The sequence below is a fragment of the Amaranthus tricolor genome, chromosome 16, assembly GCF_026212465.1.
Source record: "Amaranthus tricolor cultivar Red isolate AtriRed21 chromosome 16, ASM2621246v1, whole genome shotgun sequence".
In the NCBI taxonomy this organism is placed as follows: Eukaryota; Viridiplantae; Streptophyta; class Magnoliopsida; order Caryophyllales; family Amaranthaceae; genus Amaranthus; species Amaranthus tricolor.
The window spans coordinates 21,738,482-21,756,560 of record NC_080062.1 but is presented as its reverse complement, the minus strand read 5'-3'; the positions used below and the strand labels follow the sequence as shown (position 1 = coordinate 21,756,560).

The 18,079-nt window shown below is 33.6% G+C and overlaps 2 protein-coding genes and 1 non-coding gene across 3 annotated transcripts; 1 reads left to right on the top strand and 2 right to left on the bottom strand.

Annotated features, from left to right (window-relative positions):
• Positions 1 to 796: 796 nt before the first annotated feature.
• Positions 797 to 4,321, bottom strand: LOC130803259 (dolichyl-diphosphooligosaccharide--protein glycosyltransferase subunit 4A-like). Its single transcript, XM_057667460.1, has 2 exons — positions 4,164 to 4,321; positions 797 to 1,544 (listed from the first exon to the last, which is right to left on the bottom strand). Exon 2 carries the CDS (start codon positions 1,542 to 1,544, stop codon positions 1,431 to 1,433), a length of 114 nt encoding a protein of 37 aa, XP_057523443.1. The 5' UTR covers positions 4,164 to 4,321; the 3' UTR covers positions 797 to 1,430.
• TRNAR-CCG (transfer RNA arginine (anticodon CCG)) lies at positions 3,743 to 3,815 on the bottom strand. The gene has a single exon. It is a non-coding gene; the product is annotated as a tRNA-Arg (tRNA).
• A 4,996-nt stretch (positions 4,322 to 9,317) lies between the features above and the next one.
• On the top strand, positions 9,318 to 17,978 carry LOC130803323 (26S proteasome non-ATPase regulatory subunit 12 homolog A-like). Its single transcript, XM_057667524.1, has 12 exons — positions 9,318 to 9,579; positions 9,666 to 9,712; positions 10,462 to 10,656; positions 12,045 to 12,152; positions 12,239 to 12,343; positions 12,431 to 12,487; positions 12,612 to 12,805; positions 14,129 to 14,228; positions 14,309 to 14,421; positions 14,520 to 14,673; positions 14,753 to 14,830; positions 17,391 to 17,978. Exons 2-12 carry the CDS (start codon positions 9,707 to 9,709, stop codon positions 17,607 to 17,609), a joined length of 1,329 nt encoding a protein of 442 aa, XP_057523507.1. The 5' UTR covers positions 9,318 to 9,579; positions 9,666 to 9,706; the 3' UTR covers positions 17,610 to 17,978.
• Positions 17,979 to 18,079: the final 101 nt, after the last annotated feature.

Below are 18,079 nucleotides of genomic sequence, written 5' to 3'. Positions count from 1 at the left end.
CACTTAAGTCAAAACCGCCATCTTAAGGGGTGGTTCAGTACAAAGCACAAGCAAGTTCCCCTTAAACCAAACCGCCATGTAAAGTGGCGGTTTTATTTTCACACAAAATTTTAAAAAAAGCTGCTTAGTAAACCGCTGCTTCATATAGCGTTTTAGTTTTCACATATAAACCGCTGCCTTATATGGCGATTTTACTTCATTGTAGTTTTTTTGTTTTTTTTTAAAAGAAAAAAAAAACCGTCCTACGTGGACGGTATCATGGGAATAAACTTTAGCTGCTTTATTACCACCTAGCAAACGACCAATTATAGTTAAAAGTATATGTCAAAGAAAAGAATATTATTTGAGTTTTAGATTGTATTGTATTGAGTAATAATTCATTTGAACTTTGAAATTTGGTTTAGTTTGGACATTATGAATTTTGAAGTACTTAGTATATCAAACTTTTAGCATTTATTTGAGTCTTGAGATTTAATTGTTATATCTTTAATACTTGGTTGAATCAATTTGACTTTATGGTTTGATATATGGTTTCTTTTAGTGTAATATAATTTGGTTTTATTTGATTTAGTAAAATGTTTATTTGGATTTGAAATGAATAATAAACAAAATTAAGATCATCATAAACTCAATCACTTAAAAATATGGTTTGGGTGATGAAAATTAACAGATATTTCATATCGGTATTCCCTTTAAAGAGAAGACCAGAAGAATATGATTAACTTTACCAAAATAAGTAAAAGCCTCACCAAAATTAAGATTAATTTGATTTATTCAGTTTAAAACAAAACCAAAAACAGAAATCTGCACACTCTTAGCAGTTAACATCTTTATACGTGCCTAAAATTAGCTCTAGTCAAATGAATGGTATATTATGTTTTTGAAAATTTGAAAAACTAAACGTTTTTTAATAAAAAAAAATAAAAAAAATGTGGGAATTATATTCCAAAGTGCACGTTTTCACATCCGAACATGTGGTAAGGAGTAACAAAGGACCATTTAAAATTCAGCTACTCTTGTAAGAGACCGTTTTTTAAAGAGACAATCACAAAACATGAAACTCACATTCTTATTTCCTCTTTAAGTTGTATTAATTGGACATTTAGACTATTTAACCCATATATGTAAACTTTTTCTCGGAGAAATTGTCTCTCAAATATGTGTTTAAAATTAGCTCAACCATTGAAGGAAAAGACTATTTAGTTCTACATGAAAAAAGTATCAGAAATAGCATCACTATCTATTAGTATCTCTGTAAAAATAAAAAAAAATAAAAAAATAAAAAAAATAAAAAAAAAAACTCCTATGAGAGGTTACTGCGTCAAAATACGATCACGCAGTAGCAGTACATTATCATTAGAATCTATAATAACAGATCATACTTGCATTTGGTAAAGAAAAAGAAACGCCTCTAAAAATTACATATTTCTTCAGTTGCCTTCATATCTAGGGTCACCAACTACGTAATGGTAAGCAATGACAAGCAGGAACATGCCTATTCCAACAGCATTCGCGAAAAATCCCAGAGTTTGATCGTCAATCATCTGCAGTTCAGTGAAGGCAATACCAATCGAAGCTTAGACCCTATATTCGAACAAAGTCCCACTAACGGCCCGTTTGGTTAGTGGTAGTAAATGATGGTAAAAGGAATGAATAGTGTAAAATTTCATCAAAAGTTCCATTTCATTCCCATAGCGATGAAACTTTGATCATAATATTTTTTTTTACAAATTTCCATTACCACCTAATATAACCTCTCCCATTAGTAATGCATTAACATGAATCTTATGAAGAAAATGAAATGATTAAACATGGTCATCAAGATAGCCAACAGATTTTTCAACCAAAATTACACTAGTTTTCATTGTCATTACCGCCATTTAATACACATACCAAATGGACCGTAAGTGTATGTAGCTGAATTTATCAGAATCTCGGTACTTATACCATGCAATTTCACTACTCCCATAATAAAAGAATTATAAAATGGCATGCTATTTTACATATAAAGACGCCCCGAAGACTAGAAACTGCTTAACAAGCAAGGCACAATCATAATGCTGGTCTCTTTCAAGTTCCAACCATGAAGTTAGGTTTCCATTTAAATCTTTGGTTTCTAATAGGTAACTTTCTCAGCTTCTCCGCGGTTCACCCCTAGCCTTTGGGGATGTATAATGACGCCCCGAAGACTAGATACTGCTCAGTAAACAACGCACAATTATAATGCTGGTCTCTTTCAAGTTCCGACCCTTGAGGTTAGGTTTCCATTTAACTCTTTAGTTTCTAATGGATTATCTTCTCAACTTCTCCGCTGTTCAACCCTAGGTTTGGGGAAATGTAGATCAATAGTCTTCGTAGCTAGTGTAATGCAACTAACTAAACCCCCAATGTAATCTGAAACATGTGAATTGGAAAGGACATGTGGTGAACTTTTGGACTAATATAACAAACTAAGGCAGCTAATTGAACCCTCATAGGCTCATAGACATTTCTAACAGGAAATACGGTATCACTGCTCTCAACTCTTCGAAAAATAAAGACATCAGATTTTAAGAATGAATATGAAAATATTGGTAGACTAGAGGTATCACTACTGCTAGTGGTTAGTGAAAGCCTAGAAGAAACACTGAACTTTTACCCAATTATCTCCAAGTATAACACTTTGAAATTTGGACAGAAATGATCAGAGAGAAAAGAGAGGAAAAGAAAGAAATTCATCATCCTTCCTATGGTAATAATTGATTTGAGCTAAGAGGAAAATGATTAGAAAGAACTCATAAAAAATGCGTGTACATAAAACACATTGCAAGGTTCAGTGCTTGCCGATGTAAAATATGCCCTTTCTAAATTGCACATCATCCAATTTGAGTGTGAATGAGAAAATCAAACAGAAATTGGTCAGATCTTGATTGGAGTTCAGCGAACCTTGTTAGCATAGCTTTTCTTGCTTTATGGACTCTGTCTTCTGTCCGAATCTTCTCACCACATTTGTTCATTGTAAAAGATCCCTCGTAAGCTTTCATTGGTTTACTTAACATGTTGTTTGGATTGTAAAATATGAAGGGAAGGGAGCAAATGCAATCAATATATTGTTAAACAACAATGGAAAATGTAATGCAACCTCTTGTTTACCCTCTCTTCCCTCCAAGTCCTTCTATACTACCAATGATAAACATCATATGAGCTCCTCTCCTTCCCTTCTCTCCAAACATTTACCAAATAATCTTAATGGGGCACTCCACCCAATGAATCTCCATCTACAATTGAACACTAAAACTAAAAGGTATTCTACAAAAATACAATATGCAACATCCTAATCAATCCTCACCCTCACCTTAAAAGTTTGAACGGCGTCTTAATGGAGTACAAATAGAGTAACTGTATTCGTATTATTCTGTTAATGCATCAGCCATCAAGCATGAGCTTTACTCACAGTTTACCACATGAAAATCATAAAAGTTACATTTCTATTCCACCCATATCTACATCAAAGAACAAAAGCTTATAATTACTTCAAATTCACCCAAAAGTAATCAGCATTCTAAACAAAAAGCCCCCTTAACTGTCAAAAGCCACCCATAACAAACGCTTCTCCTGTGTACAAGGAATATACTCATCTACTACTCTATAGTCTATACCATTATCACAAAAATACAATGCTTAATAAACAGTGATTAATTAACAAACCCATACAAACTAACTATCTCTCTTTCAAAACTGAATAAAAAAGAGAAAAAGAAGACGATCACAGTGGGATTCGAACCCACGACCTTTAGATTCGGAATCTAACGCGATATCCACTCCGCTATGCGATCCCTTTATTAGAATTGTCATTATATTCACATTCAATTTTCTTATACCTGTCTCACTATATCGCAATCACCGATTCCTATGCATCGCGACAATCGCAAAAAACTACAAAACCGACCTTGAAAGTGACAATCTGACTAGCTTCCAAAACCCTAAATCAATGAAACCCATCTCCAATACATTCTGACAAAAGAAATTAATTCATGGACAATCAAATTTTAAAAGCAGTTAACAAATAAACTGGAAAATTATAGATCTATAAACTTCAAAAAGTTATTAATTACTTACATTGTAAAAAAAAAAAAAAAAAAAAAAAAAAAAAAAGATGGCGGATCGATAGATCGAATTCGTACCTTGGAGTGTTCAATCAGAGAGAAATCAGCAAAAAAAAAAAAAAATCTAAATTCGAAAGTACCAATGACAGAGAAAAAGAGTGGAGACAGAATGTGGAAAATAAAAATGGTGAAAGACTTAAAAAGACCAAAGGTACATATACATCCTCGTTTAGTGGGTTGGTAATTTTTTGTGAAATAAAAATGGTTAAGACTAGACCTCGGGTTTTGTCGGGTCGGGTCCCGGGTTCATTTTCGGGTCGGATCGAATTTTCTCAGGTCTAGTTAAGACTTAAAAAGGATTTTAATCATTGACGTTTTCCAACAAAACAATATACATATTGAGCATCACTCCTTGTTTATTTATTGTATGCCTAATTACGATTCTCTACTTTTCATATTTCTCCCAACTTTGGCTAAATTGGTGTGAGTTTCAATACTCTTTTTGTGAGAGTAGATGCTTTCTTAACCTTGGGCCCACCAAGTTTTATATTTTGTCGCCACCTTTTTTTTTATCGAGTTTGCCTCCTATTTTTCATGAATTTCTAATTTTACTTTATACATTTTAAAAATTCTCTAAACTCATTTATCTTTCTAAATCTCAAAAAGTATACAATTGCTTAAGGTGGACGCAACATATGAATTTCCATTTTAATTTATTTCATTTGATGTAAACGCAACAAAGACACAAATCTAAAATGTCCATACATTATTTTCATATATATTTAATGTAAGTGCATTGTGAACAAATTTAAAATCTCGATCGAGTACTTTCAATTTGATTAAAAGAATTTTTTCGTTTTTAGGGTAGACACAAATCTATAATGGCATTCGATTTAATTTTAGTTTTTTTATGGTAAATGACCAAATTGTGCAAAATGTCAGACTCAACGTCAAATTAGGTTCGGTCACACAAAATGTTTGACTTGACTATTTTTTTACTTTTTCATTATATTCAAAAGAGAAATGACCAAGTTGCGCAGAATGTGTGAGTGGACCTAGGTCAAGTCTCACAAATTGTGCGACTTGACCTATGGTGAGTTGCTCATTTTGTGCGACTTGGCTGTTTTTCTTTTTTAATTAATTTTTTATAATTAATTTGAAATTAAATCGATCGATATTGAAATTTGGGTGAATATTGCACTTATGTTGATTAAAACTAAATTAAGTTCATTTTTTATTTAAAATAAATCAAAATCAAACGATCGATTTTGGAGTTGTCAACAAAGTGCTTACATTGATTTAAGTAAAACTAATCTATTATTATTCTTTTTATAAATGAATCGAAATTAAATCGATTGACATTTAAGATTTGTGTCTACGTTGTGCTCTCGTTAATTAAAACGAAATTAATATATTTTAATTCAATTAAATAATTAAATAAATCTATTGACATGTTAATTTTGCGTTTTTTTTGCATTTTTTTAATCAAAATTAATCAAAACGGAAATCTGTTTTCATACCATACGCTTTTTTTGAATGGAACCTAATAATTCATTGATAAAAATGTCATCCCACATCTACAATAGAGTAACAATCAAATAAATACATAACAATTTTAATCAAACAAATTTCTATATAGAAAAAGTCACGATCATTATAAATAAGATTTATCATTGAAGCATTTTCTTTATCACTTCGTTGTTTGATGCAACCTCCACCGAGGGGGTCTTTAGATCTGATGTTGCTTTAAAATAGTGACAAATTTGATACGATTCACTGTTTTAGTAGAATTAACACCCGTAGTGACGTTATATATCTTTTTACCATTAAATCGATAACAAGACTCCAAACTCTCACCAAAGACTTTAAAAGTTAAAATCAATATACGGGTAGATCGAATTCAATAAATGGATAGAAAAACTTCATATTATAGAGAGAATGAATTTTATTTGTAAATAAAAATAAAAATAAAAAAACAAAAAATAAAGAGATTAGGGGCTTACCATCAACCATAAAGTTGATAGTAGCCGAAGATTAACAATGGAGGCTAGGGTTTTTTTTGAGAAAAAAGAATGAGAGAGAAGAGAGGCTAGGGTTTTCAAAATGGCTCTATACAATTTCTCATACCATAAGCATTGATTTTGTGAGATATTGTCAATGAACTAACTCAACCAAAAGCTTAAGCTTTTGGTAACAACCCGACTTACCGTTGACTGGGTAAACAGGGTCATCACTGGGTTCGTTTCCCAAGAAACTGAAATCACACTTCCAAAACTCAAGCAAAGAGGTCACAAGCTCTTCAACGTGACTAACTCAGCTAAATCCCAAAACCAACATCTAACTAATACCCAAGATAATCATACAATTCTCTACAAGTCCAATATAACCAGCACAGCCAAAACAAATATACATTTATCCAAAAAAAAAAACTAATACAAAACTACAAATTCCTAAGTGCTCAGCTCAATATACATCCTAGGAACGCTATTCAAGCACCACTAACCCATCGTTCCCGACCGGTTCCGATCTGTGATCAAACTAGAAGATGGAAACAACATGGAATCAGATTAAACTGAATGAGAAGTAACAATCAAAACAACAAAACACAGTAATTCAAATCATAGGATTAAAAGCAACATCAGTTTCCTAGATCTATGTGAGCACAGGGAGTCTAGTTGAGAGGAACATCCATAGCTCTAAGGCTATGTCACTCTCGGGTGAAGCTAGTCAATATCTTAATGACAATTCGCTTCAAACGGGGAGCAGGGAACAATGTTCCTCAACTCCGTCAATGACCAGCTCGCAAGCCCGATCCATTGACCATATCATAATATCAGCATAAACATTCACAACAACATTTGTCTCAACAATTTCCAATTCAAAGAGCTTTAGTAAAAAGTTTATTTTCAAGAAAGTAGTCTGATCAGACCCTCTAAGGGACTGCTACTACTCACCAAAGACGACGCTTCAAAGAGCCGTGATCGATTCGCAGCTATCAACTAGAAAGAGCGTGCAGAGAAATCGTTTCCTGAAGAATAACAAGATCATAACGTCACTCAAGAGCGTTCGATATAACTTTACTAACACATAACTTATTACATCTCCTCCTATGACTATAGATAAAACTAAGGTCATATTTTAGAATTCCTATTTATCTTAACAGTACATGTTCTAATCCTCAATACATTATAATAAAGTTAAGTTCATAACCATATCTAGATTTTTCAACATTCTAGATTTACCACATCCATAATCCTCCATTAATTCATCTAATTAACACCAATCTAAACATTTAACTCCTCAATCAACAAGATTCAAAAGAAACATCCAAGAATACTAAACTAATGAAAATTAAATCATTAGAGTAGTCTTCTACTAAAATTATAATCCACAATAAGTTCTCATCTTCACATTGATCTATATTTATCAATAACAAATATTTCTTAACCAATCTTAAATATCCATATCCAATCTTAAATCTCCATATCCATTAATCTGATCTCAACCCACAAGTCCATCTAATTCAATACTAAACATCAAACATTCCAGCAATACTCCAAGAATCTAGCAATACTCAACACATTTTCCATGAATTTCCAATTTAATGACTCATCTACTAATTCATACACATTCTAAGATTCAACAACATTTGGGTTTAACACATGAATGAAAGATTATGCAAGGGAAAGTATATGAATAAGAGTATAATTATTAAGGAAAAACAAGGAAGAAATCAAGAAGAACTACCTTTTGTTTGCAGCAGCAAGAAACGAAAAATATTCAGGTTCAAAGCTTTATTTTCGGCTTGAATTTGATGTTTAATCAACAGGACCAAAACTCACTGATTCCTTCCCCAAATCGGCAGAATTCAAGTCAATGAAGGAAGATTTCGAATGATTCTATACTCTTTATGGTTCGAATTCAGAGGAAAATGAACAAGAAAAATCAATTAGCCATAATTTACACAAAACAATCAAGAATGTAGAAGTATAGATAATCTATCTTGAAAATCACGAAGGGAAGAACAAGGACTTACTGATTTTGCATGCAGGTCCTTCGAAGATCAGAGGGAAGAAGAACGAGTCGTGCCCTCGCAGCCATTGACGTTTTCTTCAAAGAAATTTCGAGAAATAAGGGTTTAAAGATTCAAAGAGGAATGTCGTGAAGGGAAGGAGATCAACTATTAGTTGAAGAATTTCAGTGTAAATCCGCCATTTTCCAAAGGGTATGGCGGCGAGAGAGAAGGAGGAAGGTGTTCTTGCTGGTTCATACGAAAGGGAAAAGAGGAGAAAAATGGTTGCCTGGTTTTCTTGAGTTCCTCGCGTGAGAAAGAAGAAGGAAGGGTTTGGTTTTTTTTTTTTTTTTTTTTTTTTTTTTTTTTTTTTAATTTAATTTAATTTTTTTTAAGAAAAGGAAAAGAAAAGAAGAAGTTAAATTTAGAATATTGTATGTCACGTTTATGTAAGGTCATTCTCGCACAGATAATTTTATTAAAATTACTCGTCTTAAAATATTAATTTTCCCGAATGTTACACTTATGGTTGAGTTAGTTCCTTAACATGGTATTAGAGCCGATGGTACGATCAAAATTAAAAAATGGTAGGTCCGAAAAAAATGACGTTCCTACCCTAATTGATTACTCCTACATGCGAACTTGACGGGGGTTCGCATGTGAGGGGGGTATTGGGATGAGTTATCCCATATCGACAAATTGAAAACGGTGTGCATGCTTTATAAGCTATTGGAGACCTTCTTCCCATTGCCATATGGTTTTGTGATGTTATATATCTCATTGGCTTATGAAGTGTGTGCACCTCGCGTCTACTCGTTAATATGTTGTCATTCAAAATAAGTCCAGCATATTAACGGGGAGACACGAGGTGCACACACTTCATAAGCCAATGAGATATATAACATCCCAAAACCATATGACAATGGGAGGAAGGTATCTAATAGCTTATAAAACGTACACAATTTGTTGATGTGGGATAACTCATCCCAACAGATATAGAGAGAAAAAATGAATTAAGAGAGTTTTCAAAGAAAGAAGAGTAGAAATAAAAGTTTTTGAATAAAAAGATGGCAACACAATAAAAACAAATTTTTTTATGGTATTATTCGCCTTTGACGTGTTCATTTAGTACATCAAATCGATTTTGAGTATCCATATTGATTTGTACATAATTATTACTCCATTTTAATTTTAGGTGAAATCAAATTCGATTACAGATTCAGATAAAGATCAAATCATCGAGTGTCATTCGCCTGCAATTTCAACTTAGATTTCAATTGGTCAAACTCACAAACCATTGAAGGTCGAATGAATATTGATCTCCTTGATTTTGCTTTCCTTTTAAAGAAATAAGTAAACCTGTTTCGCAAGGCACCCAACATTCTACTAAATTTCTTGACTGAAATCTTTTTCTCACCATTTCAGCCGTCGCTTTGTCTCTCATCTTTGCTTCTCTCTTCCTTATTGTATTCTTCAGTAACTGTATGTATTTTTCCCCTTGTCGATTTTCTGTTTCTATTTCATTTTCTTCTGTTCTTATCACTTCAATTACTGTTTTGCTTTTCCAGTTTTCCGGTAAACCCTTATTCTCGCAACTATCCAATCGACAATGGCGGTGAGCTTTGCTAGACCTTTTATCTCTTTTTTATTGTTTGTAATTTCGATTTTGTTCGTTGCAACAATAATTTCAACTATATTTTTGTTTGGATCTAGATGTAATAGTATTCCACGAAGAAAACTTATATTTCCAATAGACTTTGAATTTGTCAATTATTGTTTATTTGTTTAGCGAGTTTTTAAACTGAGGAAGGGGCAGTTGATTCAGAATTTTTCCAATACCAAGTTCTTCCCACTTTCGATTTTTAAAATTATTTAGAATTCAGTTAGGGTTTCAGATTTGAGGTATTGATTATAATGCTGCACCTTACCAGAGTAGGATTTATGTTTGTTTTGGTATTTTTAAATTTAGGGTGCTGTTTGTTTTTTCTTTGTTAATATTACAAGCGAAGCTCATTTCAAATTGGGTAGGATCCGTTGGAACCCTTTTAAGATAAGGAATGATTTTCCGGAAATAATCACAAAACATTTTCTATTGTATGCTAATATTATGAAAAGCACTTGGGGCTGATGCCATTTTTGTAATTATTACCACAGTATTAAGATGACAAAAATGAGTTTTTGGATCTGTAAAACACCCCATCTCTGCATATATTGTCTTGGTAGCATTTTAAGTGGCTGGCTTGTAATTATTGTTGTCAAAAGACAGATAATGTTAAAGTCATCATGGTGCTAGAAACAAGTTATTTTTTTACTTATTACACTTTACTCCTCCCTCATTGTGCTGTTTGCGTCTTTGTTATACAGGAGAATCATGGTACCCTGGAATCACAGATAGACACATTATTGAATGTAGAAAAGCAGATGAGACTTGCTGGAGATGTTGCTGGAACTAGAAAGGCTGCTTGTGATATTCTCCGGTTATGTTTTGAGGCTTCTGCCTGGAAGACCTTGAATGACCAGATCATTCTTCTATCAAAGCGTCGAGGTCAACTCAAACAGGTTTACAGTGATAGCTGTTTTTTTTAAATAGTTTTGAAAGTACCTAGTGTGCACTCAAAAGACATAATTGATATCTATTTGAATGCAAAAGCTCTATATTCTGATATAATGTATCTAATCTTCTTGTGTATGCTGATACTAGATTCATAAAGATGAATATCTTATGGGCATAGTATTGTTCTTTAGTTTGCTTAACCATGCTTTTACTAGTACAAATATGATGGCTCATGGAATTCATCTCCAAATATTATGAGCTTCACAATGTGTGTTTTACTATCTTATTACTTATATTCCTGTGTCATTCATGGGGTAGAGTGGTGCCATTCTATCTCGTGGGCCACCATTGCTAGTGTTCGTTTTGTGAAATATAACCTTTCGTTATATCTTTGAGAACTAGCACCTATTACTTAATTTTTTGGGCCAATTAATTTATCTTCAAAAATCATATTTAAGAAAAGAAACATGTTAAAACTTTCTTGTAGGCTTCTGTCCTTCATAACCCCCTTTTCCCTCATTTAAGGCAGCTACAGGCTACAACCCTCATACACCCTAATTCTTTTACATATCTCACATTTCCTTTTTCCTTCTCAATTTCACTTCTCTATATTCCTCTCATCTATTTAACTGCCTGTGCATCATAATAAATTTCTGTCGCTGTGGTTCTTTCTTTTTGCTTTTCTTCTCTCTTTTGTCATCACAGTGTTAGGAAATCAAAGTGTAAGTATCAGCACACAACAGACCATTGATCTTATTGCTATTGAGAAATGTCTGAAAGTGGCAATATTGATGACAAAAGGTGATTAATTTATGCTTTATAATGGACATCCAATGTTCGCCAAAAACTTCCTATTGCTTTTATAATGCTTCAGGAAAAGTTGTTTTTGGACACATTAATGTGTTGTCTTGAAAAAAGTAAAATTAAAGTTGCGTCAACAAAAATATATGATGTGATTTGACAAAATATGCGGTTAGATATTTTGTTCTACCACAATTTCTTGAATTTTGTTTTGATTTTTGATTATGTCTTGAGTTGCTGTTGATATTTTACGTCTCGTGTCTTATAATTGGTCATTGAAAAATTAGTGGCATGACTTTTTGTCACTTTTCTCGGATCAAATTGTGTGTTTAAATCCCTACTATGCAAAATATTAGTTTTGTTATTTGTTTAAATGGGTGTGGCTTCTTGTTATCGAGGTTATTTTATCATTTGTGCCAAGTAGTTTACTTGAATATACATAACCTGTCATGTAAAGGGCTCACCAGATGCAGGAATATAGAGCTGAACAATATAGTTTTTTGCATTTCCATCTTCTTAGTTGTCTACCACATAATGTATCAATCATCATCTCTTCATTTGACTTCTAACAGAAATTCCCTTTTGTTCACAGGCTGTGACAGCGATGGTGCAGCAAGCCATGCAGTACATTGATCAAACACCTGATCTTGACACTCGTATAGAGCTCATTAAAACACTGAATAGTGTATCAGCTGGGAAGGTAATCTGATACTCTGGAACTGAGCTGGTCCATGGTCAGACTTCTTTTATGGTATATGTTTTTATATAATTGCCTATTCGCTGCAGATATATGTTGAAATAGAAAGGGCACGCTTGATCAAGAAACTAGCTAAGATTAAGGAAGACCAAGGGCTTATTGATGAAGCTGCGGAGCTGATGCAAGAAATAGCTGTAAGTATGGTTACTAACATCATGTCATTCCTTTCATGTTGAAATTTTCATTTTCATGACTACTCACTCTGTTCGGTAACTCTGCAGGTTGAAACCTTTGGTGCAATGGCAAAAACTGAAAAGATAGCATTTATTCTCGAGCAAGTATGTTCTGCTTTTTCCTAGTGTAGTTGGTTTCTTGATCTATTTCCATGGCTGTATTTGTAAGTTTTTCCGTTGGAAAATTTGCAGTTAGGGGCTGATTTGATGAATTTACTTGATTTTGTAGGTTCGCCTTTGTTTAGACCGTCAAGACTATGTTCGGGCTCAAATTCTCTCAAGAAAAATCAGTCCCAGGGTTTTTGTTATTGATCCATCAAAAGAAAAGAAACCTAAAGAGGGTGATGCTGTAGTAGAAGAGGCTCCTGCTGATATTCCATCATTGCCAGAATTGACGCGCATCTATTATGAATTGATGATTCGGTGAGTCAGAAACTATCATCTTACATTTTCTCTGTTTTGTTCTTGGTATAGTATCTATGCACAAAATTTAACAGAGTCAATTTTAGTACTCCACAAAGATATTTTATTTTCCTTTCAGAAGTAAGATAAAAATTATTTTATTTGCTCAAGTTTTAGTATCTATCTGTTTAATTTGCTTTATTTTAAGAAATATTCTTACTTTTAACTCTTGAGTCTTGACTTCTTGCTTGGTAAATTCATGCATGCTTAGTTACTACTGCCCAAATTACCTATATATTTTCGTGGCTGATAGAACATGGACTACGGAGAGTGAAAAAAGCAGGAAAACAATAGTGTTGTTGAAACCAAAGTTAAAGGTTAAGGGGTTAAAAGCAAGGAGTGTTTATTGATTACACTTTTCCCTTTGCTCTTCCCTTATTCTCTTTCCATTATTATCTTATCAGCATATGACTCCTTCATGATCTCATCCCCGCATATGTTGCTGCTCTTTCTTTTTGACCGTAGAAACTAGCTCAACAGCTCTGCAACAATCCACCTATATGCAAGCCACGACCATCATCACCTTCCATTTGAAGAATCAAGTATTTAAGATTCATTGTCAACTAAAATGTTTTTCTACAATTTTACTCTGCAATCTTCATAGTGTTAGTCGACTGCATAGAATATCATCGACTTGTTGTCCACTAGGTAATTAATGGCACAGGTAGCAATGTAGGCCTTAGGTGGTATAAAAAATGTTGAACTGAGTATGGGGGATGTGCTGAGGTGGTAGTTAGTTGTGGAGTTATGAGTGATTAACTGAGATTTGGACGATTTGTGGAAAAGGAGATGAAGATAGTTAGTTAGAAGGATTTAGGGTTTCTATTCCTCGCTTCCAAGGGAAATTGATTGCCATTCTCAAATGTTTTTCATTTGATCTGTCTTAAATTGGCAATATCATTCCCCTCTAGTTATCTCCTCTCTTTTTTCATTCTAGGTTCCCTTTGCAGGGTTTGATGAGTAGAATTCAAGATTCTTATCGTATATTAACCATCACCAATCCATTACTGATGAGGGGTAGAAAACCTCATCATTTTATTCTAGCCTCTTGCTGAAAGTAGAAGAGCCATTGATGTTTAAATAGATTTTGTGTAAAAAAAATAGTTTCATACTTGTACTAAATAAGTTTTTTCATTGCTCTAAGATCTATCTCTTTTCTATACCATTGAGGCTACTCTGATCTTCCAAATGACACTGGAACTTTTTTTCTTTTGTCTTTTTGTTGTATGAAATTATCAATTGGAAGTTAGTTTTCTGGGCTTAAAGTGATTCTCTTCTGTTCAGATACTACAAGCATCACAATGACTACCTTGAGATATGTCGATGCTATAAGGCTATATATGAGATACCATCCATTAGAGAAGATCCCGGGCAGTGGATACCGGTAAACAATGTGCCATTATTAATATGTAAAATTTTTTGTATGGATTGTTGAATACTTCTAATGTTCCATTCTGTTTGTAGATCTTGAGGAAAATATGTTGGTACCTGGCTCTTGCCCCTCATGATCCAATGCAGTCAAGCCTTTTGAACTCTACTTTGGAGGATAAGAACCTTTCTGAAATCCCTAAGTTCAAGTATCTCATTACTACTTTAGAAGTTATTTTTTTTTATTATTATTTTTTTTTGAGTCAAAAGGTCTGAATATGTATGTTGCTTTGATGTACTACCTTAGGTCACTATTGAAACAGCTGGTGACGATGGAGGTCATCCTCTGGACAATGCTTTGGAATGAATTTGAGGCTGAATTTGATAGTGAGAAATATTTGCTTGGAGGCTCTTTAGGCGAGAAAGCAGCAGAAGATTTAAGGCAGCGGGTCATTGAACATGTAAGCTTTCTTATAATAGATCTATAAGTTATTCTATCAGCCATCAACGTTACTAAATACATACTTCGATTATTAACAGAACATACTTGTTATTTCAAAATACTACTCGAGGATCACCTTGAAGAGACTTTCAGAGTTGTTGTGCCTTAGCATTCAGGTTTGCTACCTTCATAAACTAGAATGCTTGCTCTTTTTCTGTCTTTCCTATCCTTAAAAGTGTTGTATCACCTTTGTATTATTTTTTGGATGTGTCTGAGAATCCTGGTGAATTGTTATCTTAATAAATAATCAGTAAATTGATGGCAAATATGCTTGTTGGTTTTATGTGCATACTGTATCCTGTATGCAATTTTTTCGCTGATACAACAGTATATATATGCTCTACACGTATCAAAGTTCAAATTTGGCATTTACAATCAGTAGGGGAAAGCGTTGTGCAGTTTTCAATGCTGATGCCTTTGATGTATTAGTGATATAGAAAGACATGGGCTGGATGATAGCCTGAGACATCAGGTTTTTGACAGTTTGAGCTTTTGATGTGGCCAAGCTAGCTCTTGAAACGAGTGAGGAGAGCAGGCATAGTGAGATAGAGAAATTATAGTAATTCATTTATGATTTCATGGTTTTTGGAATTCTCTAAAAACAAATCATGAGTCATCAGTTTTTGGAAATGCCACAGTTACCTCTTAGTTTTTGTTTGCAATGTGAATTGATCTTTTTTCTGCTGATAAAGGATTACACAGGCACACAGCAAAGTGTAAGCTGCAGGTTTGTTTTGCTTTTTTATCCTTGTATGGTGAGACTTGCTTGCTTTAATTTTCTGCATTTGAACAATACTTATAACTTTATTACTAACATCGATTTCAGTTTGTCGGTAAGTACAAGCCATTCAAGTAATCGTATATTTTTAAACCCAAGTAATTAGATAGAGGGTTTTGCTATGTAGTGACAACTGACAACCAACGTAAAAAAATCGTCACATCTTTTATTTTATCATCAACTAAAGTGAAAATCTTTATTTTTGGGATTGAGCTTTGGCATTGTTTTTTATTTGAAGGTTGTGTTGAATTTGTATCCTTGCAAGAAATTATCAAGGTTCTCCTTTTGGGGGTAAATCCATTCCTACAAGGAACAGATATGGTCACTTTTTACAAAAGGAAAAGGAAGAGAAAATACTAGTAAGAGAGGTGGAGGTGGGAGAAAATAAGTTAGAGAACTTTGAATGTTCATGGTTTTATGTCACAATTGTTTAAAGGTTATACTGAATTGTTTTCAAACACTAGGGCAATGTTGAGAAAACACTGTATCAAGGTATGATTACTAGTTTCTCTGGAAGCTTCAGGTGTTCAGTTACCAAACTTTTTAACCCGCATTTCCCGCCTACTATCTTGAAAAAAAAAATACTTGGGTGGTTTTGAGGAAACGCGATTTGGTATGAAAGATAATTTCCCTAAAAGGTCGAGTACTCTAGTTTATTTAAGTTGTGCTCTTCGAATCAGCATGTATAAAATAAGTATGGGCTTTCTGTTTATCGTGGTTAATTGATGATTTTTTGCTGGCTGTACTGCTTATTGTTTTCTCTTATTTGACTGATGAGGAACTGCTTTATGAAGAGATGAGGGCATGTCTGCCCTATAAGAATCGAGGTAGATTATGAAAGGACTATTGTGTCACTTTTTAGGTGAATGTTCTAGTTACCCTTTAGTATGATAGTGATGTGGAAAAATTGGCATCACAATGTTTTCTGTTTCAGAATTTAAAGGGCGTTTGGATAACGGCTTTTACGTTGGTTTTTTTTTGTTGGCTTTTGGCTTGTTGGTTGGTCAAACTGCAAAAAAGTTGATAAATGGCTTTTAAGCCAAAATAAAAAAGCTACTCCAGTTAGCTTTTTTTGTTGGCTTTTGGCTTGTTGACCCACTTTCTCTAATAAACAACCAACAATCAACAATCAATACCTAAATTTACTGAACATTTCCAAACAGTTGACTTTTTTAGCTAGCTTAAAAGCGAGCAAAAAAGCCAACATTTCCAACTGGTCAAACAAGCCAACTAAAAAAGCCGAAAGCCAACCACTAACGACCAATTGCTAAACATCCCCTTGATGTTGCATGTCCGAAATTGTCTCCTTAAATTTTGGGAAAGAAGATTTCTCATTAGACATAGGGCTGGCAAAATACGAGATATTTCTTTTAACATTATGATAAATAATAATTATTTTGTTTTCTTTTGTTATTCTCATTTACTTTTTCCAATTTTTAAAGCAATTTTTGAGCCTTAATATATCTCTAAATACACATCATAAAAACTATACATTTAGACAAATCTAACATCTAAAATATCTTTACTCTCTGAAACCTTATTTAAATTTCTCTTGTTTAAGTGGAATATGTTAAATCAAATGTGAACATTAGAGTACATAAGGAGTATCGATTGTCAGACATTTTTATGCTCCTTGATAATTTTTTAAATTACCAAAATTTTTTTGTGCCATTTATATTATAATTGGGGTCAACGTTTGGGTTGTGCCATCATTAGCGAGCATCATGTTATTTCATCTTTTCTCCATTTTCTTTTGTGGTGACTCGTGTAAAATGCTTAATTTTTTTGTTGCTTACTGTCTTATTCTTGGATCTAGAGCATGCTTTGAACTTTACTTGACATAAAGGAGGCTTTAATGTGAGACTTTGAATTTGATTTCTTATCTTTTGTGGCCGCAGGAAGCCGAGAAACATTTATCTGATATGGTCGTCTCCAAATCGTTGGTGGCCAAGATAGACAGGCCAATGGGGATTGTATGCTTTCAGGTCGTGAAGGACAGCAATGACATCTTGAATTCATGGTCGATGAACTTGGAGAAGCTGCTTGACCTGGTTGAGAAGAGTTGCCATCAAATACACAAGGAGACTATGGTTCACAAAGCAGCTCTCAAGGTCTAAATTAGGGGATGAACGATGGATTTATGGTATTCTGTTTCTCATCTGGATTGTGAAGGAAGCTCAATCTGCGATCTATTCCTTTTGGATTGATCTTTGTGTTCCTAGTAAAAGACATTTTGCACACTAGAAAAGAGTACACCTATGTTGCTTGTATTATGTGGTTTCCGATTCCTCTGTTGATTCATTTTATAGATACATCCAGCGTAAGAGCAGATACAATTTATTTTATTAGAGTATAAGCAGCTCTATCTTAGTACACTCCGTTTCATTCGAGTTAAAGTAGTTCCATCTTAGTACTCTGTTTTACAATGTCTATTGACACAATCTATAAGTTATGTCAATTTTCGAATATCTACCACACAAGTTGCACGATATTGGAGTACTTGGTTTTTTAGTCTAATGTCTCCCTACCCATAGGTTAACTTTGTGAGCTTGCCCTTTGGGATCATATTGTTTAGAACTAGTTGAAT